The 23,902-nt window shown below is 42.9% G+C and overlaps 2 protein-coding genes across 10 annotated transcripts in view; both read right to left on the bottom strand.

Moving 5' to 3' along the window:
• The window catches only part of ARID1B (AT-rich interaction domain 1B), a 450,840-nt gene that overhangs the window by 118,116 nt on the left and 308,822 nt on the right, over positions 1-23,902 (bottom strand). For all 9 annotated transcript variants that reach the window (XM_047858467.1, XM_047858473.1, XM_047858469.1 and 6 more), the window contains one exon: positions 10,416-10,659. In XM_047858467.1, the coding sequence (XP_047714423.1) occupies positions 10,416-10,659 (244 nt within the window). The remainder of the gene's footprint in view (positions 1-10,415; positions 10,660-23,902) is intronic.
• Positions 15,353-15,714, bottom strand: LOC125165482 (MICOS complex subunit MIC10-like). Its single transcript, XM_047858478.1, has one exon. The coding sequence runs from the start codon at positions 15,712-15,714 to the stop codon at positions 15,442-15,444; it is 273 nt and encodes a 90-aa protein (XP_047714434.1). The 3' UTR covers positions 15,353-15,441.

Here is a 23,902-nt window from a genome sequence, read left to right as displayed (position 1 = left end):
CACAGTCTCTACACGTCTCAGTGCCCTAGGGTTCAGTCCTCAGGATGCTTCTCTCAGTATTTCTCAACCTTGGCTATACAAAATAATCACCCGGAGAGCTTTTTAAAAAGTGCTGGTGGAGGACTGCAGCTGGACCCACTAATTTGGCACCTCTGGGGGCTGGGCCTCGCACCCATCCTCTCCCAGGATGCTCTGTGCAGCCAGGGTTGGGAACGACTGACTTTTGCTCGTTTCCCAGGTCAACAGTTCCCAGACCAGCAGTTTCAGCATCAACTAGGAACATGCTGGAAATGCAGATTCTCCAGCTCTACCCCAAACCTACTGAGTCAGAAACTGGGTATGAGGCCCAGTCACCTGCTCTCCCAAGCCCTCCAGGTGATTATGATGCAGGCTAGGTGCCTTAGGTAATCTCGTCGAGAATGCTGATGACTCACAAACATACTTCTCTAGCCTAGATCTCTGCTCGGAATCCAGATTCTTCTTAGAACCAGCTGCCAATTCAAAATCTCCCTTTGGATGCCTAATAAGCATCTCAAATGTAACAAGTTCAAAACCAAACTCTTGATTCCCTCTTCAAAAACTTGCTCTTTTCTTTGTCTTCCAGTGTACAGAACCACCATTTACCAAACTTAGGGGTCAAAACTCTTCCGCCCCCATTTCTGCTACTCACACATCCCGCCGTGACCAACCTCCCCTAGGCTACTGAAGTAGCCTCCTAATCAGTCTCCCCACTTCCAACCTTGACCCCTGTAGCCCACTTAGCAACCAGGATGATCCTTTAAAAGCATATATCGGATCACCCATTCTCTGCCTTCTCTTCCTGCCAAGTGGCTTCCGATTATACTTAAAATAAGTTCTTAAATCCCGATCGTAACTTACAAAGCCCCATGTAAGCTGGCCCTTGGTTACCCTCTGATCTAACTGCCTACCCACGCTGTCCCCATCTCCCCCTCCTTACTGTGCTCCAGCCCCAATGACTTCCTTGCCCAGCACACCAAACGCAGTACTGATCCAGGGCCCGTGTGCTTGCTGGCTCTCTGCGGGGGTCCCTGTCTCCCAGATATTCACTGAGTGAACGCTTTTGCCTTTGTTCACTGAGTCCCTTGTTCGAATATTAATTTCTAAGAGACACCTATCCCAATCACTGCTGTCTGAAAGAAGCAACCTGATTTTTTTCCCCTAACCATACCTGGTAATAAACTACATTTCCCATCTTTCCTGCTAGGATTTAAGTTTCATGAGGACAGGGTCCTTTGTCATTTATGTTCAGTGCATTGTCCCCAGTTCCCAGAAACACACCTGCAGCATAAGATGTATTCGGAACTTGGCCGAATCAATGAATGAAAAGAGAATGATAAACAAGGGCGGAAGGAAAAGGAGCAGTTGGGCCCGTTGGCCTCTCTCAGGACATTACCTGATTTATCCAACGGCAAAAGTACAACATGCTACTTTTCAAAAAAACCATCCAGTGAATTAATACATTTGGCATCCTCAGCAAGGTCACATTCTTGGCATTCAGCTATATGCATTTAGTGTAGTTTGCAAGTACAAACTCCTATGTCACTTTCTGTTTGGAAGGGAGAACATCAACATTAACAATCCCTGGTTATATCATTTATAAACATGCAGATGTGAATTATTAAAGATTAATGCATTTTAGGATTGGTGTCGGCATTCCGTTTGTCTCATGCCGAAACCAATTCTGTTCTTCATTAGTCAATGACAACCCGTATCACCCTGTTATGGAAGAGAAATCAAAGGTGCAAGTGTGTGAGTTGAGAGTAAGTGATGAAACTGATTAGTAAGAGACTTAACGGCTATAATCAATCAACACATCATAATAATCCTGGCTCCAGGGCTATCAGAAGACAGGGAAATAGCCGTAACACCCGCTTGTTCACTTCACAACTGGTATTTATTCCCTTTAGAAAATACAGAAACACAGACCACAAGTTTGTGAAGTCAGCTTTAGGGACATCTTGACTCTAAGGACCACTCATTTTATCACCACTTTCCTAAATGAGAAGTCAGATGATTTGGGAGACTTTTACTTCCGGGCTAAAATTAGTTCCCCAAAGCTTTGGTACCCCTCCATTCCAATTCCTCGCCTCCCACGGAGGACAGAAAACACAGCAGGTCAATGCCAATAGCATTTCAACTGCAGCAGCACTCTGCTGATTCAAGAAGCAGCATTACTCAGTTAAGCACAAGTTTAGAGGGGGTGACAGTCTACTCAGCTGGAGAAATGAAATCAAACAGTAAACAAGGCGAATGAAGTGCTCCTACAGTGAACAGTGTAAAAAAATAATGGAAAAGTGGGCGTGGACGGCTGGATCAGCCAGGGAAACACATTAGCCGCTGCTAACCTGACAGAGCGAGAACGACACCAAAACACTACCCTGGTGACATGGCCTTCCCTATATGTTCAGACACAGAAGACCGAAGAAAGGGAATGGAAAATGAGAGGAGAGTTTAAACTGAACTGCGTAACTTAATTTTAACTGAGAGGGGGAGCCAAAACCGACTGGGAATGCATATTTTGATGTGTGTTAATGTTCTCTTCTTTCTGAATGTGAAGGAAGAAGTGGAAAAGGTTTAGTTGGAAATCCAGTGGAAAGGAAGAACTGAAAACATTTCTGCTTTTGACAAAAAGAAGAAATACTCACTCCCCAATTATCAACATACCTGACTTGGGTCCGGAGGGGTCTCCTAAGCAAAGGGTAGCTCAGAGCCCTGGGGCACCTGCTTTAAACGCAAGGGTCTGGCCACAGGTCAGCAGTGGGGGACCTGCCCTCGAGAAACAGCAGGAACATATCCATGACCAAAGTGCTGAGTCTCCATAACCAGGCTCCTGGTCGGAATTTTAAATTAGTACCCTAAAGGGGGAGGCTCTCGTATCTAAGAACTACGGCACACGGAGATGCAATCACATCTCTCACAAAGACAAAATATATAGTTGCTTTCTTAAGTGTTGCTAAGCATCATTTGGAATGGATCTGAAATTACTGTTTTGTGTAACATACAAATAGTTTACTTTGTAAGGGGGAAAAAAATACTGGCTGAAGTTCTCCACGGTTTGTAGAACTGCTGAATTGATGTTTTCCAGGCTGCCACAGATTAAAAACACGGATATATCAATGGCATTTTGTGTTTAAGAATTTTTTTTTTCTTCCTGCTCAGCTTGCCAATAAGCAGCATGCATTTTCCTTGCAACAAGCTGTTGCAGGATTTCTACTTCGAGAGAAGCCAAAAAGGAACACTTGATAGATGTTTTAAAATAAGATTACCAGGTAGGGTGACTGTGCAGACTTTCAAGTAAAAAATGTGTCATTACGTGCAGTGCCATTTCAGAGACGCTACTGATGTGATCATGACAGGAAACCGGTTTAGAACCACTTACACAGAGTGAAATAAACTCATAATTTTACCCTGAGTTTTAAGCAAAGATAAACTGAAGAGTGGAAAATTTATTTATTTAGGATGCGTTAGGCTTCAGCCCTTAGAGTTCTAAAAATCTGACAGGAATGGATTAAAAAAGCGAGAGATACTGGCTTGCACCCTCCGGTGTTCATTTTATAGGTACTAATCTTGACAAATTAGACCAGGAACTATCATTTCCTCTCACTAAAATCCTTCCTGTTCACTCCAGCCTATGACTAACTCCTAAATGCAATTCATTTTTCTCTTTCCCATTATAGCATCCTTCCAGAATCTGCTTGTCTGAATGTCAGATTAAGCAAGAAAATGAGTTTTTTGACCAGAATATCTTCTTGTTTGTCTGTGCGGCTCTATCGGCTCCCACGGAAATCTCAGCTCTCACTTGCTAAGCGGAGGGGAGAACCAGGTGAGCACTTCCACAGGAGAGCTCTGAATATACCACGGTGCTGCCCAAAGAGTTTACATTTTCCATAGTTAATCAGATACGTGCTACCCTTTTGGGAGTTCATTCTTTTAGCATCTCTCAGATTTTCCCGAGGGGTGCAAATTCATGATGACCAGCTGGTAGGCGGGATGCATCACTCAGCATCCAGGAACTGACATGATAACGCTTCAGAGAATCAGGCTTAACTATAAGGTAACTGGTGCTTTACGAGAGTGGAGGGGCGATCTCTGGCAAATCCATTCTACAGGCTCTTAAAACCTGTGGTCCTTTTCACAGGGCGCAACGAAAGTCATCTGCCAGGTCTGAGTCTGCACAGGTAAAGGGGCACAGACGGCCAGGCGCTCTGCGTCCAGGGGGGCTCCCCGGAAGCCACTCAGTCCTGGAGGCTGCCTGCAGACGTGCGCCCTGGGGAAGGCTCCAGCCCACTGCAGAGGCAGGGAAAGGAGGGCTTCCAGAGGAGGGAGGCACGGATAGCAAAAGATGGGAGTGATGAGGACAGCTCTTGAAAGATTAATGAAAGACTCCTCTCCACCTCGCCCTCCTCCCTCACCGTCTCTCAGCTCTTAAACCACCCTGACCCAGGGCCGCCCAGTCTCCTTCGGCCAGCAGTGGAGCTGGAGAGGGGCGATGTGGGAGGTGAGACTTCAAACAGCAAGGCACATAAAACTGAAAAATGGAGAGTTCTACTTTCATATCTGATGCAACTCTATTTTCTCTCTGCCTGTGATGGCCAGGAAGATAGGATCTTTGATTAGTCTTAAAATAGATACCTACGACTAAGCCAGAAGGAACGGCCACGAAAACAAACATGTATTCATCAGGACACTAACATGAAAACCTAGTTGTGTATCTTTGGTCCCAGGCTGTTCTAATCTGTAGCCCTTCTCCTGTCAGATGAAAGGGACTTAAAATTGGACTCTTGGCACAGATGCCAGTTCTTAAAAAAAAAAAAAAGAGACGAGGGAAATCTACTCGGAGATTTACAGTTACCATCCTTAGGTCTTTGTTAACGCAACCGATGAACTGCTCCTCGCAGTCTGAACAGTTAAAGTTTTTGTAAACAAAAATGTTTCTCAGGCTGTGAAGTGTTAATTTCTGCCTGCCTATCACCATTCCCCGCTGTACGCTCACCCTTCTTAATATTTAAACACTGTGGCTGCTTACAGCCCACGGAGGAAAAAGCTGACAAAAGCCTTTAGCCAATAAAATAAAAATAAAAAAAGTTGGGCTTATTTACATTTTTGCTTTGTTAGTAAACTGGAATGGTTGGCTCTGGAGGCAAGACGAGTGAAATTAACATCCACGAAATATTCTGGCAACGGCAATGCTTTCTGATGCTGTGCTGTGTCAGCCTCACTGCGTGCTAGGACGAACGAGGCCCAGTGTAAGACCCGCACGATACATTCAAGATCCAAGAGTTTATTTCCCTAAAATCGAGGCAAACAACTCTCGGATGTAAGCCAGTAAGCAGCCAAAGTACAGTGGGATGGGATCATTTATTAGAAGGGAAACCAGATGCCTAATATCAGACCTCGCAGAATCAACTGCACCCGATGTTAGATTTGCCCGATTTAAATGTGTATATACATGCACACTGCCAATTAGAAAGATGAAGATATTTCATTTCCGTCTCTAAGTATAAATACATCAACGTAAAGAGGAGAGAGAAATGAAAACAATCAGCAAAAACCAAGAAAATTTATCATGGCACAGGGGGATGCAGTAACGTATACATTTGGGTCCTCAAATGCTCATTTAGATTAAACAACCAGGGCTGAAATTCTTTAACTTCTAACCATAGATTGCTGCAGTGCTGGAGTTATGTGCAAACAAAGGGAGAATCCATGTGGCTACTTACCACGAAAAATCTCCATCCTGCTTTTCAAAAGAACGCAGGAAGGAAAAGCCCCACTGAGTTAGGGATGTGCCAGGGCCGATGTGGTGCCAGAATGTATCACAGTAGTTGTTCCCATGACACTCACAATGTTCGTGAGGCAGCATGATAGGAGGGCAAATTTGCAGTGGGTGGAGAAACGGTTTAACAGGCAAGAAACAGATTCAGCCATTCGGGATGCTTTACTGGGCTTTTGTTTATCTACCTCTGTGATAGTCCTCATTAGCTGTCAATTTCATTCTCCAGGACAGAGATGGAGAAAAATGACTGCTCTTTTTTCAACAAACCCTGGGAAGCAGCACTAGGAAGAAGCCCCCACAACATTCTGGCTTTACAGCATCTAGGCTATCAGCCACACGACAGCTGTGCATTTGAACAATGACTTGCTGGAGAGACAATGATTGAAAGAGTCAATCTGACACAGGGAGAGGCAGTAGCAAGTCGAGTAGGAGGTGATGGGAGAGAAGTGAGGTCAGAAAAAACAAGTTAGTGCTGGGAATGAGAGGAAGGGGGAGAAAAGAAAGCACAAGACTACAGACAGAAAAAATAAAAATGGGGAAATTCCAAACAGATGTTCCCAAAGCAGCAGTCTGAGTATCCTGCCCTGGGTGGGAAACCATGTGATCACTACCTGGTGGTTTTACTTCACCAGTACAGACTCAGAGGCCAAGGGCGGGAGACTGTACATTATCTTAGGATCTAACGTGGATTAACAAAATTTAAACATAAGGACTAAGGATGGGAAAGAGAAGGTGAGATTACTAAATGGGCCTGATTGTTCTCTAAGGGAAAAGTGTCTTTGCATTTGGTTAAATTTAAAACAAAAGAACAAGCAACGTTATGACCATCCCTAAAATGTGGTTTTATTACCTATGACAAGTTTACACAAATACATAAAAAAAAAAAAAAAGGAAAAAAACAAGGGCATATAGGCTAGGTGGAGGGAAAGAGAAGACCAAATTCTTTTTCAACAAGAATATGCATGATTTCTAACAAATCCCCTTAAAATAACAACACATAAGATTTACGATGAGCATCTCTCAAAAACGGATGTTGTAATGTCCCTAGGCTCAGCTTTGGGAACAGAGTGGAGAAACAGGTAGCATCTGGACTCAAGCCATGGAGGATGGCCACCAGGAGGTACAGGGCCAGCATGTGGACAAATGTGTGAGTCCTCTGCATGAATTAAAAAAGGGTGCCCCTTCCCACAGAACAGCCTGAATTTCACTCCCATTCACCCCTCTGGCCCATGTCCTTGTCCAGTGAGGAACCTGCTCAACTGCATGTGGCAGCCATGGCTAATGCCACTGAGAGGGTGGTACTGGTCAGTTAGTTGATGTGGTCTCAATACATACAAAAAGTATGAGGAATCACCCCGGATTTTAAACTGCATCCGTTGTTAAATTCTACGTTAGACTGCCTGCTCATCGTACCACACAATCACCAATTTGCCTGTGATCTAAGTGAAGCAAGGGTGCAGATGCTTGTTCCCCCTCCTCTGGACTTTCTCAGACCTGATCCCCAAGAAGATCAACCACTAACCTACCATCTTTTTTTCCCCCAAGTTAGAAGAAACATATCAACTTTGTAAAAATACATTATTTTCATGGCTGGCTCTGAGCAGGTCCTACTGAGTGACCTCAGTAAGCACAGCAAGTCGTCACTGGAAACTTGGCATTCATGTCTTCGGAAATGCACAAGAACACCACTGGATTCCCAATCAGAAGACTTGCCAAAACCCCCAGTGCTGCTCTGGACAGCACAGGGCAAGCCTCCGGGTCTCGGTTAACGATAACCAGAACCACAGCGACAGGGAACACGCACTGAGTGTTTACCACGTGTCTCCTTTATGTGCATCAACATTTAATCTTTACAGGAACCCTAGGAGGTGTGGTTATTATCTTTACAAATGCAGAAACTGAGGCACAGAGAGGCTCAGAGGCCTGTCCGAGGTTATAAAACTAGTAGGTGGCGATAAAACGAGGTGAGATCAGCTAATTATATGAAAGCCCATCCAGTTGCAGTGTTGTGGTTCCACCCAGGAGAAAAGTGACCAGGTGTCGAAACTGCCGACCAGCTTTTCCAGAAGGTCACTCCTCTTAGAATAACACGAACCTTAAAGAAACGTTCTCTCTGCCATGTTTTGCACAGTCCCATTACTCGGTACCTTCACACTCAGCAAACATGGTTACGGATCTACTTGAAGGGCGTTCGTCCCCACCAAAAGTGGAACTTCCGCTGTGTCATTTTTTCCCTGTGCCACAGGGATGCAAGGAGCTGATCTGGACTAGTATGGTGAAATGAAAACGTAGGCCCTGGGCGGTTAGCATTTCGGACCCAAGCTTAAAAACACGCTGTGTGCTTTCAACAACGTTTCCAAGAAACCTGAAAGCATTCTACTACAGACTTACTTTCCCAAGAAGCTGGCAGACAGATTCCTATTCGGGTCCTTACCCGCAGCGACTACAAACAACAGGCCTCATTTGAGATGGGGCTCGGGGCTCATCAGAAGCGTAATCCGCTGACCAACTCTATGCTGCACAACACAGAGCTAAGCACCAGACTCTGAAGCCAGTTCACCTGCCGAGCTACCTCCTCCACAGTATGTGGTACCATGTGTCCAAAGTGAGCCCTTTTGTTGGGCATGTGTTCTACACCACATCAAAATCCAAACAGTGAAAAAGGAGTTTCAAAATCCCCACTGGAATGATAAACATATGTGTGAAAATCACCAGATTGTGAATTACCCATGTCAGGAATTTTAAATAAAAAGCTACAATATCTTTATCCCTGTGAGGAGTTTTCATTGAAGTTACTATTACTAAGAAAAGTCCTTTTGATCCAATTTTCGAAAGGAGTTCTTGCTCAACAAGTACAATACTTTACATATGACTTCCTAATGTTTAGGTAGTTGATGCTTCAAAAATCATCTCAATACCAAAAACTGCCTAAGGAGTTCTGGAATATAAAGTATTCGGAGCTTTAAAAATGTTGAAGGTGGGTAAATCCAGGTTTAATTACAATCTCTGTAAGGACAAACATATTTCTGAAAGAAAGGTTAACATCAGAATGCCTAAATCAAAATGTGCTATATTATAGCTGTATCTAAAATATGGATGAACCTTAGAAACAGAACATTTAGTCAAAAAAGCAAATTGTGGGAGACCATTTACGGCATGAATGGATAACCACATTTTCTGTTTTGACAAGAATCTTCCTAGTTTATGCCTACTGTCCCCTAATTATTAATAGCAACACTTCCATGCCCCCAAAAGTGTCTCAGCTTGGTTGATAAATTATATAGTCACTCTACATACATTTCTATAAATCTCAAAACTCAATAAAACTAATATCTTCTATGAATTTTTATAATAAAATTCTTCCACAAAACAAAACAAAACAAAACACCCAAAAAGAACAATTAAAAAAAACTGTTCACAGAGTATTTGAGGCAGGGAAGAGGGACGGGACTAAAGATGAGAAAGGAACACACAGGTAGACACAGCAAAACTGGTAATACTCCAATTCTTAAACAGGACGGTGGGTTCACGAGTATTCATTTGATAGCTATGTCTCATCATTGGCATGTTGTATGTGTTCACATATATACATATATATATGTTTATCTATCTCTCTCTCTATATATAGATATATATGTTTATCTATATCTATATATACATATGTTTATATATAGATTTATTAGATATCTATCTATATAGATATAGATATCTATATAAATATAAACATACATATACATTTATATATAAAACATCCCATAATAAGCATTTTTTAAATACAAAAGCAGTAAAATGTAAGAAGGGGTAAAACTACCACCCATGCTTTCAAGAGAACAGAATAAACTATCGGAAGATTTATCCACAATTTAATATTCGTTCTAATACATTAGTAAAAGGCACTTTCCGGCAGCCACCTAGATCATGTTAGCAAAAGCTACGTGGAAATAAATTACATTTAGTAATTTGCTGATAAAAGAAAGGGATGATGTTGACAGAAGAAAGCTGGAGGAGTATGATGCAACAGAAAGACAGACAAACACCCCCACGTACACAATAAAGGGGGTAAAAGACAGAGACGAAGTGTGGCTGCTGAGTTCACTGGCACGTGAACTCCTTACGTCAAAACCAGGAGGCGAGTCTCCATCAGTGATGAGGACGGGAATGTGTGCTGGCCCAGGAAAACACTGGCAGGGATACACACTACACGTTAGAAGCTGACTGCCATGGAATAAATTAAATAGAACCATAAAAACTGAGGCCGATACTTGTCCACAATCTTACCTCAGTGGCACTCATCAACAGAGAATCTTATGCATAGAATCATTACAAAACAGATACTGAGAATAAATAAATTTCTGGCGTTAAGGTCAATGTCCAAACCAAAAACATCAAACTAGCGGGCGATTTTAGCAACTGAGTGTTTATTGTTTATTCATTAGTTGAATATCTTTGGGAATCGGGGCTCTCAAAGTTATGCTTCTAACACATGGTTCCATTACCATGTGGTTTCATCACCACGTTTTTGAATAGTAAAACAAACCATGGAATGTATGTTGCCATTTATGAACACTAGGTCTGTCTTTACCACCGAGTGGAAGAATAAAGATTAAGAAATGAATACCTGGAATACTTGCGGGAGAAATTGGGCCAGATCGCGACTGGTTGCTTCCCACGGGAGAGCCGACAGGAGAAGGCGACGGGCCCCCGGGGATGCTGGAGAGATGGGGGGATGCGTGTGGAGAGAAAGGCGACTGAGCAGGGTTGCTCTGATCCCCTTGGCTGCTCGTGGATCCAGACGCACTGACTGCTGAGCTCAGAGTGGCTTCCGTTCCCGTGGGGAGGTCATCAATGGAGCCAGACAGGTCCTGAGAAAGAAACACCAATAGGTTTATAAAGTAACACTCTTGGATCCATGCCTGACCAAAAAAGTATTTCAAAATTGCAACAATGCCCCTTTCGGAGACAAAGTTTTTCTAGATAATACCCCAAATTCAGAGCATGGCCACTCGTTCTTAGAAGACTTTCAGGAGGTCTCTCATGAGTTGAACCCTAAGATCTGGCCCAGCCCTAAAGAGTGAAGAAAGCTGTACACCTCTCTTCCATAAAACCGCCTGACAGCTTTCCTTTAAGCTGCCAGCACTTGTCCCCCAAACCTGTTCCAAGAGTTACAGGAAACAGCACTTCTGATGGCGACTTTACCATCTGAAAGAAATGATGATTTCCATAAACTGAAAACTATAGCTCCGGATCCTTCTATTTGGAGTCAACGTTGAAGGACTATGTGAATTTCAAACGATTACGTTCTAATGGAACAGCAGAATTTTAATCAAACCTTGTGGTAAGAAATGCTTACATCTTAAGTAACTGTAAGTGCCATTATGATAAAATAGTTATGTGTATACTTTTGTAGGATCCTGTGAAACTAAATCCCTTTGAGGTTATGTTGGCAGAAATGGGTCCTCATGTTATACCTTACTTTTTATAACAACTTTAAGCTAAACAAACAATTTTTAATGCCAACTCTGATTTGTTCCTAACACCCTGTAAGGCAGTTATTAACATCACCATTTGACAGACACAGACACTGCAGCTCAGTTAGTTACTGTCGAAGGTTACAGCACTGAGGACAGAACCATCCACTCAAGAGGAAGAAGAGAGTTGAGAGAGGAGTCTTCTGCAACCTGGTCAGAATGAAAGGAAGAGACTGGAGTTCGGCCTTCCTCACTGCTGTGGTGCCAGGGTCCAGAATGGGTCACCCACCAGCAGGCACTCCCAGGTCGCTGAGAGTCTGGAGATCCAGGTGGGGCCCAGAGCTACAGCGGGCTGAGTTCTAAAGGCTGGGCTGCAGTATAAAATTATTTGCCTTGATAATCTAGGGCTAAATGCTGCAGAATGGGATCAGAAATGCCAGGTTCTGTTATTGTCTACAACGCATATTTAATTTCAATTTATACCCTCTACTCATTCAGCTTATCTCACTGCTTACTACTAGTGGGACTTCTTTTTTTTTTTTTTTTAATTTTTTTTCAACGTTTATTTATTTTTGGGACAGAGAGAGACAGAGCATGAACAGGGGAAGAGCAAAGAGAGAGGGAGACACAGAATCGGAAACAGGCTCCAGGCTCTGAGCCATCAGCCCAGAGCCCGACGCGGGGCTTGAACCCACGGACCGCGAGATCGTGACCTGGCTGAAGTCGGACACTTAACCGAATGCGCCACCCAGGCGCCCCGTAGTGGGACTTCTAAAACTAAGGCTTTGAAAACTGGTGGAGGTAGACTGAGTCTAGACCAAGAAATACCAAAGGGACCAGGTAAAGCATAGCTGGTTATGGGTCTTCAGGGTACCCCCAAATGTCACAAAGCAAACTCAGGATGAGGATCCCAGTCTCCTGGAAAGTTTCTCTGTTAACCATTGTTAAATCATATAACGAGCTTCTCTTTCTTAACAGCGAAAGTGCCAACAATTAAAAAATAACATTCTCAAATAGCTACAAAAACCTCACAAAAATGAATGGTACAGAAAAACAAAAATTTCTTATGCTAAGGAGAGTAACATCTAAGAATCGCATCTAGGTTTAGAGTAACAAACATAATAACAAATATAACAGTATCAGGGTAGATTGAACATATCACCACTGGAGAAAGTATCATCGAATCTCCAAAATAAAATGAGGAAAACTGAATCGTATTTTCAAAATTCAGAGGATAAAATCTATAAACGTTTCTACTCAGGGCCCACAAGTTGCATGATTTTGCACATATTCAGCTGGTAAAACACTGTATTTAACTGGATTACCGGGTTCAACAACAGTTCCATGCAGACTTTCGGAACTGAGCGCAACTTTTGCGAAGCAGGGTCAGAAAGAGAGAAAGTTTATTAAGCAAGGGACATGCTGTATACAACGTAGAAAGTATTCACCCTTCGGAAATCAAGGCACTTCTCTGACTCTCGAGAAACAAGACCGAAATTAGAAGTGTACTCGTGCACTCATGTCGATCTGCTGAGAGAGCAAACAGGGCCAGTTCCAGCCGTCCCTCCCCCCACCCCCGGCTCTCTGTGGACTCCTCATGGCACACGCTCAGAGTGAGGATGGGTGCGGGGAGTGGAAGAGGGGTTGGGGTTTAAGAACTTGCTCCCAACGCAGCCCCCTCCTGACCGGATGTAACCAATTCACAGAACTGCAAAGGGACACACGGGCGGGGCTCGTCAAAGCAGGTGTTGTCAGCTCTGGCCTGGGCGCTCCACCTGGACGCTGCCTGTTTTCGCTCTGCCCGCAAACCAAATGTTGTTAAATGAGAGGAAAAAAAAAAAATCAAGCGTAATACTATGTGATACGTGAAAAATACTTGAAATTCGAATTTCAGTATCTGTTAACGTTTTATCGAACGCTGTCACCGCCATCCCTCTAGGTACCGACCATGGCCACTTCGGGGCTAGGATGGAGACTCTGATGGAGACCCCGTGGCCTGCAAAGCCCCAAATATCTACTGTCGGGCCCTTCCAGAAAAAGTCTGCTAACCCCTGACTCAGAGCTGAAGTATTTCTAGTACGGGGTCTACTGCCTTTGCCTCTTCCTTGGGGGAAATGAGAGAGCGCCAGGCCTCAGTCGAACCACGTGGTGACACCCTGTATGTCAGGAATCCTAGGAGCTTCGCCAAGAACAGGGACCGACTCCACATCTATATCCACCCGGAAAATACAGAATGGGAGCCAGACAGAGCCACGTTCTCTTTGTAGGAGTGGAGGAAGCTGGGAAGCCCCCGTGACGATGGCTGGCGGGCTCTGTGTGCACGCACTCTCTAACACCTAACAAGTATCCATCGTCAATAAACAAGGGGTCCGTCGGGCAAGAAACAGTCGGGGAGGGGGGAGAAGTGGGCTTTTCATGCTTCGTTGCAGGAAAAACAAATTTTTAATAGATAACTAGAGATAAAACTATTATCTTTTATTATACTACTTATGGGTTTAAACATAGAAAAGGCTTTGACATAGATTCAATTTTTTTTAAACATCATCATCTGAAGTTAAATACTCTTATGCAAATCTTTCTTCATAAGAAACCCAAACAAACAAATTGTTACTTGGAAATCTGTAACATTCTCTGCGCGACCTGTAAATTCCTTCCCTGTCCTCCCTTAAAATTCCAAGTTACGGCCGAACAGGTGACACGGATGGGTGTTAAGAAAGCTTCATTCAAGCTGCAAAAGCATGAAAAACATTTCTGTTATCCAACAAGCTGATCAAGGAAATACCAAGAGAAAAATATAAAAACGGTGGCTTTCTTAGTGTTCAACATATCATCAGAATTTCAGTGCTGACTAGACCTCAGTGCAACAGAAGAGTAATAAAAAGATATAATTTCTGTATTACTATTATACATACACGTAACTTTTATATGTAAATTATAGAGAAATATTCCCGCCCTGCAGACACTCAGGGTATCCATATGTATAGCTATCTTAAAACATGTTAATAAAAGAAGTTCAACAGTGGTTTAAACATTCAGCCTAGTTAACAAAGAAGCTCTGTAACTAATACTCCTCTAGAGGACAATTTAGTCAGCAGGGCACCAACTCTATTCTTCTTTTATAAGTACTATCAGATCTATGATGCCTGTAAAGAACAGAGAGACCTTACTGCATCTCATTCGGACCAAGGCACCTTCAAGCTACAGTGCTTCCATTTATCTTGCTGGAAGGCTGGCAGGTAAGGTAATTGCAGAGAGGACTCTTTTAAGGGGCTAGAGTCCCCCTGCCCCACAGCATTCCCTCTGCATCTTTGCTGTGTGGCGTGATGGGTGAGGCAATGACTGCATGGGCTCATACACAGTAAATTCGGTATTCTGCCAGGACAAGCGGAGTTGGCAAAACCTAGCTCTCGAGTTGGGTTTTCAGTATGTGACATCACTCAGAATACTGAATACTTTCCAGCGCCCCCAAAATAATGTAACCTCTGCCGCCAATGGTTAAATTATTTTTTGAAAATCAGTGCCTTAGAAAAGAAAAGCTTGTTTTACTTTAAAACTTAATTTAAATGGAAGTTCCCTGCAAAGGCTTTGCCTCCGTAACCATCGTCTCTCCGCCCATGTAAAATTTTCATTCTGATCCGAGCGACAGGTACAGGAGATTTCACTGCACGGAGCAGGAAGTGCCACCGGGGAGCAATAACAATGCTAGCAGACTCTGACAAGAGACACACTTATGACTTAACACAGAGCGCAGATATGTCCCCGATTCAATACGATGGGACAGGGTGGGGAAGGGCAGTGACAGAGGGGTGTGTATGGGAACATGCCACGAAGGAGGAGCATAGGAAGAATTTTTAGAGATCTACACATACACGTAACAGACATACAAATTCTCTCATGTCTGCATATTATAGATGATCCTCCCTACTTTTAATTTACTGGGGGGCTGCCTACTTTTAATTTACTTCTTTTAAGACCACCTCCTTGCAATTTCCAGAGAGAAAATGCAAAACAAGAAACAGACTTGGTTTCAAATACATAAACCAGTGTGCTGGAGTTGAAAGCATTACTGATGACATTGCTACAGAAGAATGTCAGCTGACTCCAGGGCACTTCAGTATTCCGGAGGAATAGACATGATTTCTCTTTTCCTCCCACTGGGATGTTCTCAGGTGGAAGTCACTGCTCCTGCTCTTGGACATATTTTCCGTGTAGAAGATACGGAGCCTGGAAATCATGCTGACAGTTGGAGTCGGCCATTCCCAATTCCGTGCCAGAACCAAAGACTAATGGCCACATTCTTCTTTTAAAGAAGGTAAGTGAGAAAACCAGTCTTAATCCAAAACCGACACCTATCTTCACGACCGCATCCGCCATGCACTGGTCCCACTTCCTGCCGAGCTCGGAGTCCGACATGTTCCCCACCCCCAGCTCCCTAAAAATATTTTTCATTTATTATGACTTACTACATCCAGAGGCATCTTTGGTTTTGATGGTATTCAATGTATCTAGTAAGTTAGCTTCCTAAAGGATAAATTCAGGTAATGCTGGGGATATCTTACCGTCTCTTCCAAGACCTGGGAATAAGTTAGAAAATCTTACTCCCTTGTTTAATTAAATAAGTGGGTTTTTACAAAAGCAAATCGACTCCAACATACTCTAAGCTGTGGCCCTCAATACAATTAGTTGATAGTATTAGATCAGTCTCTGATAGAGAACTGCAGAACAGACACACATTTGGTCTTCTCTTGCTCAGAAGTGCCCCAAGAGAGCACGAGGATAAACACTGAATTAGAAACAGAGAAGATATTTCAATCAATGAGACTAGTTCAGGTCTCTTGTTTAAGGATTTTAATAGGATACAGTTAATGATTTCTCACTGTGACTTCCCATGGGTTTGACGCACAGGTTAAAATGCCAGTTCAATGGTCTTTTTAAAAAGTCTCTCCATTATCTTCAAAAGCAGGAATAGTGTCTCTTCTCCTTTTTAGAATTTTAAGTATAAAATTCAGACACGCATTTTTTCTTTTTCTCTAACTGGACCCTAACTTTCTTAAGAGCAGTGACTCCTTGTGCCAAGTGTGGTGCTAAAGAGAGGAAGGGTTTGACTGGTCACTGGTGACTGTCGCTGAATTTATATGCTCTATGGTAAAATACAGCTGCAAAGACCATATAGAGTAAGCCAGCACATGCAAATCTTTCTAAATATTTACCATAAATGCTCTAGTGAAAACTACTGACTTCGCTATTAAGATTTAGCAACGAATTCTCAGCCCTCTGTTTCCAATTAACATCCCTGAGGCTAACCACCCCCAGCCTCATCAGATGCTTAGCTCTTTAGAAACTGATACTTGGCACACTGTAAAATCGCTTCGTACCTTCCAACCTTATTTTAGAAGTATCATTTTGGACATGTGATACAAACACACCTTGAAACTGATATTAGAATTGAGTCAGTAATTTGACTGCCATATATACACAAAGGAAAAACCTCACAGTGACTCTGTTTAATCTCTATGATATTGGTAGGTTTCTTCTCCATGCAGCCCACCCAAGTCCCTGTTGTTTTCGTTTGTCTAGACAGCAAATGAGTTAAAAGCTTAGGCTTCCTGTCTAAACGAATAAAAAAATGCAAAGGCACAGTAAGACAGAATCCGTGAAAAAAAAAAATCCTCCAAAGCACTAATTTTTAGGCTCTAAAAGCATCTTCTTTCCAAGTTATATATATCACTTTCTATTTAAACATGTCCAAATAATAAATATTTATCTCTTCATTATATGTGACAATATATATAACATGTAGCCTTAAGATGTATGAGGCCAACTGGAAAAAAAAGTTTGATGTTAATTTAAACATAGTCACAAGCGCCACAAATGACAAACCCTTAGCCAAAGCCAAGGATAAATGCAAAGAAAATTCATGAGTCAAAATTCATTGTAATGAGAACCACTTTCTTTTTCTTTTTCTCCAGCCAAGATTCCATTATGGGTAACTCTCATTTCAAAGGGACATTTGTAGGATAATCAACTAAACCGATACTTTACAGAAGCAGGATTCAGAGTCACGCACACTATCATAAGCAAAAGTTGTTAAAATGGTTGTATTTCCGTTGATTTTGAAAAATCAGCACCTAAAATAGAAGCTGGCCTCAAAGGTCCTTGGGTTAGAACTCCTGATATGAAATGTGCTGTGTTCTAAATTTAGACGTGGTAAACAATATAAGTATGAAATATGCATCATGTAAGGGAATTTTTTTCCATTGCACGAGCCTCAGGGGGATCCTAAATTATTCTCAGTTTTTGAACTCTGCCCAGGGAGATTCTCTGTTCTTCCACTATTAACAACAGTCTCAAGATGTCATGTAGGGTAGGAAGAACAACAAACAGACCCTTTACAACAGTATGGGCAGTCCTGAACTTAAAAATTATTTGGTAAGAAAATTTACTTATAGGTTTTGTTTTTGTTTTTGTTTTTGTTTTTTTACATTGTATGGAATTTGGGATTAACTTTCACTTGGAAATAACATTACCCTGCTTGGTTACACTCCTAGGACTGTGCTCACAAGTGATAATGATAATGAACATAATAATGATGATTTTTTAGCAACAACTCTTACTACCATTGATTCAGCACCTTCTATGTACCAGAGACATTGTGTATATTTTCTTATATGACGAAACTATAGCATCTTATTAGCTCCAATCTATTGTTCCTACGCAAATGTTTCTTAACTGATTTCATTGTCCAACATAGCCAAGAGCCTCCAGACCCTTCCTAACCTCGAGTCGAAGCCCAAGCCAGTGCTGAAAACATTAAAAAACACTCATGTGTGAACAGTTGCTGGTCCGTTATTATTCTAAGAGCAACGGCATCTTAAAGAATGCACTTATTGGGGGCGCCTGGGTGGCTCAGTCGGTTGAGCGTCCGACTTCGGCTCAGGTCATGATCTCGCGGTCCGTGACTTCGAGCCCCGCATCAGGCTCTGTGCTGACTGCTCAGAGCCTGGAGCCTGTTTCAGATTCTGTGTCTCCCTCTCTCTCTGACCCTCCCCCATTCATGCTCTGTCTCTGTCTCAAAAATAAATAAAAACGTTAAAAAAATGAAAAAGAATGCACTTATTAATAGAAATGACAGACCACCTGTGAGGTTACAACTACATAATAAAGTGAGAACAATGAATAATTTGGGGAGAGGTCTCTGCACTGCGTGTCAACCCTCAGGCAGGCATGCCCTCTCTAAGGTTTGCCGGTGAAGCTGTGGGCGGGGGAGAGAGGTGATGGAAAAGGAGGTGGAAAAACATGTGAATGACATTTTATATTTAAGTTGGCCTGCACTGTTGATCCTGCACACTCAAATGCCCACTTTCGCAGAGTGTCAATGAAGAGAGACAAACAGCTAGCCAGATAAATTCTTAAGGAAGAAATTCTGTGATGGAGGGGCGGATTCGTAAGCGGTGTGGAAGACACAACAGTGCGTCCTCAGCCGGTGCACGCAGGCCCGGGGGCTGCGGTCTGCGGTAGGTCCACACCAGGAGCCAAGGCGAGCCCCCTGGACGAGTGGTGTGCAGGAGCCTGGAGGCAGACAGAACAATGTGCAAAGGCAAGAGCTGTGGGCCGGATGCCTCTTCCAGGAGCGGTGAGGGGAAGCTCACTGGGAAGCCAGGAAAGAGACTGGGCGAGAGGGGTGGGCGCGGCCGTGAACCGCCTCTCTCTGCCCACAGCAGGCCACGTGGGCTTCCATTCTTAGGAGCCAGGGAGCCGACGGACGGCTCCGAGATGCTTCTAATGTCACCAGAGAAGGAAAAGGAATGCAGAGGAATGCCGAGAAGAAAGAAATGTTAAACACTTTAAAGGAAAACAATCATGTTTTCAAGTGTTTAGGAACGAAGAATGCCTTAAGAACACGGTTACAATTATAGGTACCGCTTCAGAATAAATCTGTAAAACATTTTATAAAGAGCTATGTATTTTAGCGTTACATAAAATTGAACACACAAAGGAACAACAGCAAGGACCTCAATAACTACAGTCCAGGTTAAACGGTGACATGTTTTCCGGACTGCAGCCACCCTGCTCATTTCAGTTATATGTAAGAATCACTGAATGGGTAAGTGAGCTGAAATATATACACCTCACCCTTAAAATAGCACAGCAGTGAATAAAAACTAATTATGAGGAACACTTGGCTTTAACGGATTATGTTCTTTATATACCCCACCCCCAAACCGTTGGTGACGACTCCTGAGACGCGCAGTTATAAAGGGGGAAGGATCAGCTTGTTACACGCAGGAAGAGGGATATGGGTTTATGGGCTTGTGTTTTACAAATATCAACGTCAGGTATGAAACTCTAAGGTATGAATGACCCATGTGCTTTGAAAGCAAATTGACAAACTAACAAGATCTGTAAATATGTAAGATTTAGAGTTTTTCTACTGATACCAGTTTTTATTGCTGAAAGCGTGTCATAAATCTTTATAACAGAAAAGCAATCAACACCACCTTTTTGCGTCTCTCATGGTGAAAAACTACTGTTTATCTTAGAAGTGTAATGCTTAGCACGTAGAAATTCTGAAAATAAAACTTAAAAACAAAAAGGCACGAACCCTCAGGAGACATTTATTTCTTCAGGATACAGCAATGAAATACTTTAAAACAGTAAGACCTATAGGAACCGCAAATAAATTAGCAACTTAAAAAAAAAAACCAGAAACACACAAATTGTACTGAGTCTACACGGAATAGAGGGAAGTTTTACTTCTACAACAGTACTAAAACTTAGTTATTTTGACATTTCCCTATTCACATGAACCATATGAACATACATGCTTGTTCTAATCCTTCACTGGATTTTTAAAAAAATTTTATTTTGAAATGACTTTAGACTTATACAAAGCGGCAAAGAGTACTTAGTGAGTGTTCTTACGCACCCTTCACCCAGGCTCCCTCAAGTTAACGTTTTATGTAACCGTGGCACATTTATCCTTCAATTTGTGTTTGGTGTTTTCCCGGGACTATGCTGAGGTTATAGATTTGGGGAAAGAATAGCACAGACGTGGAGGGTCCTTTACAAGGCATCGTATCGGGGTGTGATAGAAACACGACTTAGGAGAGCTGATGGTACTGTCATCACGTGGTTAAGGTGGTGTCTCCCAAGTTTCTCCACAGTCAAGTGACTTTTTCCCTTTCTGTATCCCATTCATGAGAAGGGAGTCACTAAGTCCAGCCCACACCCAAAGGAGGGAAATTATGCTCCACTTCCTGGATGAACATCAAAGAATTTGTGGGTGTAGGTTAAAAGCAAACAGAGTAAGTAAATATTTGGGGGGGATATATTTGAAGCAATGCAAGTATACGGTTTCTCCTTTAGTTTTGCCCACAATTTTAGTTGGCATTTATCAGTGGGCCTTGCCTGCAGCACAACTCTGGTGCCCTAATGTTGCTTTTCTATTTCCTTTGTTCCTTCTACATTTATTATTTGGAATTCTTATGTAAGGAAAGGCTGCCCTGTCTCCATTAATTTTTACATGGTCAAGAAGTTAATTCTCTTATGTGCCTTTTGGTGTAGCCAAAGTTCCTTTATAAGATGATCGGTTGATACTCTTAACAACAATAAATGAAGTAACACTTCCAACGGAGGTTTCATAATTTAAAAACACTGGAGAGAGAAAATATGCACTTTATGCTTTTCCAGACATGGCTAGTGGGAGTATAAATTAGTATGATCACTTTGGGCAAAAATCTGTAATCACACTGTAAAGCTGAAGGTGCGTTTTATCTTACGACCCAGGAAGTCCATGCCTAAGTGTGCTCTCTGGCACAGGTACATAAGGAGACACATCCAGGCGCCGAAAAACTGTTTCAGGACCCTAACAACAAAAGTTGGAGACAGTCTAATTTTCCAGCAATATAAAATAGAGATGTATTCAGAAAATGAGACACTCTACAGCGGTGAAACTGAATGAGCTACAGTTAAAAATATTCGTATGACTCTCACAAAACAATGTCGATAGAAAACAACCCCCCAAACCCAAAGCAGTGACACATCATCAATACAGGAGAGGAGGCAACAGAGAAGTGACCCATCAGCACAGTAGTGGAAATGCACAAAGTCCGGGACAGCAGCGCAATGCGCAGACCGGAGGAGCCCATGAGAACTGGCCATTGGCACTGCTGGGTCAGCAGGGAAACGGGGAGAGAAAAGAGACAGGGAAGAATCATGTCATGGTCCTCCCTCCCCTCACGACAGCCGACACGGGACACCACGGATGGCACCTAAAGCCCGAGCAGCCTGGTCTAGCCTGAAACGAACCTCCGCACGGCTCGCGCGGGGAGGCCCTACTTCCCTCCAAGAGCCATCCGCTCACATCTCGGTGAGCCGCTCTGTGCCACCGACACCAGAACGTGCGAGCTGCACAGCGGCTTCCCCGGTGATGCCAAGCCGCGTCTGTCTACCGCACGGCTTCTGAGGCTGGGTTTTAATCAGAGGTCAGCATGTTCCACGGTGGAAGCTCTAGGAGTAAGACCACATAGATTCACACCCTGGCTTTGCCGCTTATTATGTGACCGGGCGACATATTTAACCTTTCTGCGCTTTGCCTCGCTCATCTGGAAACTGGGGGAAATGTCAGTACCTGCCGAAGACAGTTGCTGCGAGAATTAAATGAGAAATAGTAAGTTGAAAGGATGGGTGCGGTACAGTCTGAGTTAGGTGTGAGCTGTAATGATCGTGAACCAGAGGGACAGGCCGTGGGATAGAGAGCCCGAGCTGTGTGTAAGGGGTAAGTGCGAGGGAGCAGGGAGGTGGCGGGGAAGGGCTGAAAGGGTGAAGAAGAGGAGGGAGGGCAGTCGTCCCCCACTTTCCCGATCGCAGTGGGTAGTGACAAGGGCCCTGCAGGTCCTACAACCACATCCACTAAGAGGTGGGAACTGGGTTTGAAAACAAACCCAAACAGGAGCAGCCAAAAGAGAAGGGAAATCCTGCACGGAGGAGGTAGTCCTTTCATTCTGCAGGTGGCCCTGCTGGGTCACTCATTCATAAGCGCTTTAATGAGTAGGACAGGGCACTCTCTTTACCACGCTTCTGTCAATAACAAAATGTTAGCATGGAGAGACCGCCGTGCCGCAGTAGAAAGGCGCTGGATGTAAGAGGCTTCTGAAGCTGGGTGGCGTGAAGGATGGGTTGTGGGCAAGGCAACCTAATCCTCTGTTTACCTGTAAAGTGGGGATCATCATGTTTATTTTGCCAATGGATCAATGTAACGAACAGAGCAAACGAGAAGGAACTGTGAAGGGCATCACGTTCAAAAGAGAAGATGATTTCCTGGTACTAAGTTATGTATTAGACACAGCACTCAAATTACTCATGTTCTGAAGGAGAAGTTAAAAATAGAATTAACGTGGGGCTCGGTGGCTCGGTTGGTTAAGAATCGGACTTCGGCTCAGGTCATGATCTCACGGTCCGTGAGTTCGGGCCCTGCGTCGGGCTCTGTGCTGACAGCTCGGAGCCTGGAGCCTGCTGCAGATTCTGTGTCTCCCTCTCTCTCTCCGCCCCTACCCCACTCATGCAGTCTCTCTCTCAAAAGTAAACATTAAACAAATTTTTTTAAAAATAGAATTAACGATGCAATAAATACTAAGGCCACAGCAGCTTAAATTCCAATTTCTTTCTTTGAATGACTATCTCCTCTTCTAATAATAATCAAAAATATCTACAAACAAGTTACTCCATTTCTTCAGTATTTAAAGACAGATTAAAATTATCTCATTAAAAATAGAAAGAAATAGTTTAATGGCTTCAATATAAAAGAAAGCTGAAATTTTTATATTTTCACAGAAATTATTTTTAAGACTTCTGAGTTCTTTAGGAAAAAAGTAGAGAATCCAGAAAATTTTTTACATGATTAGCCTGACTACATTACAGATGGAAATGTTTTGTGAAGACTATTTTTATATTTTAAAATGAAATATGACATATTCAGTACATCCCCCGAAAGTCAAACTTAAAAACATGAGTTTTTCTTATTTTACGTTATCTAAGATTCACTTAGATAAGAGGTTTCCAAAATGAGTCATTTTCTGTCTATGTAGGGGGCAGCCAGTCACTTAACACCTCCAGGGCTAGCACTCAAGTGCAATTTTACATCGTAATTTTTCCTAAGAGCATGTAACCATTTTATAACTTAAAAAACTCCTTCTCAAGAAGAGGTGGTCATAAACCTATTCAGGGTTTCAGACAGAAACCTGTAAATACCAATAATGATGAGGGTGATGAGGATTATTATAATAATAATAGTAATAATAATAATATCATCATCAGTAAGGGCCCAAATTAGGTCTGGAAGGCCAGCATGTTTCACACTCAAACACACTACCTGTCAACAGAGCCACTGATGTGCCGTGCAATGGTGTTACTGAGCCTCACACTTACAATTAATTACCTTGTCATCTGGAACACATTTCAGGGCCCACTAGGAGAATGAAGAGTTTCTCTGATGGGCACCGTAGTCCGCTATAAGCAGTCTCAAAGACAACATAAACAAATTCAGATATAGGATTCTGAATGGTGAAAGGATAAAATTCACACTCCCTTTGCCTTCTAAAACCTCTGAACAGAGAAGGGACCTCAGTAAGCAGACTTG

The sequence above is a fragment of the Prionailurus viverrinus genome, chromosome B2 (genome assembly GCF_022837055.1).
Source record: "Prionailurus viverrinus isolate Anna chromosome B2, UM_Priviv_1.0, whole genome shotgun sequence".
Taxonomy (NCBI): Eukaryota; Metazoa; Chordata; class Mammalia; order Carnivora; family Felidae; genus Prionailurus; species Prionailurus viverrinus.
The sequence above is the reverse complement of the archived record's forward strand: the minus strand, read 5'-3'. Positions and strand labels throughout refer to the sequence as shown.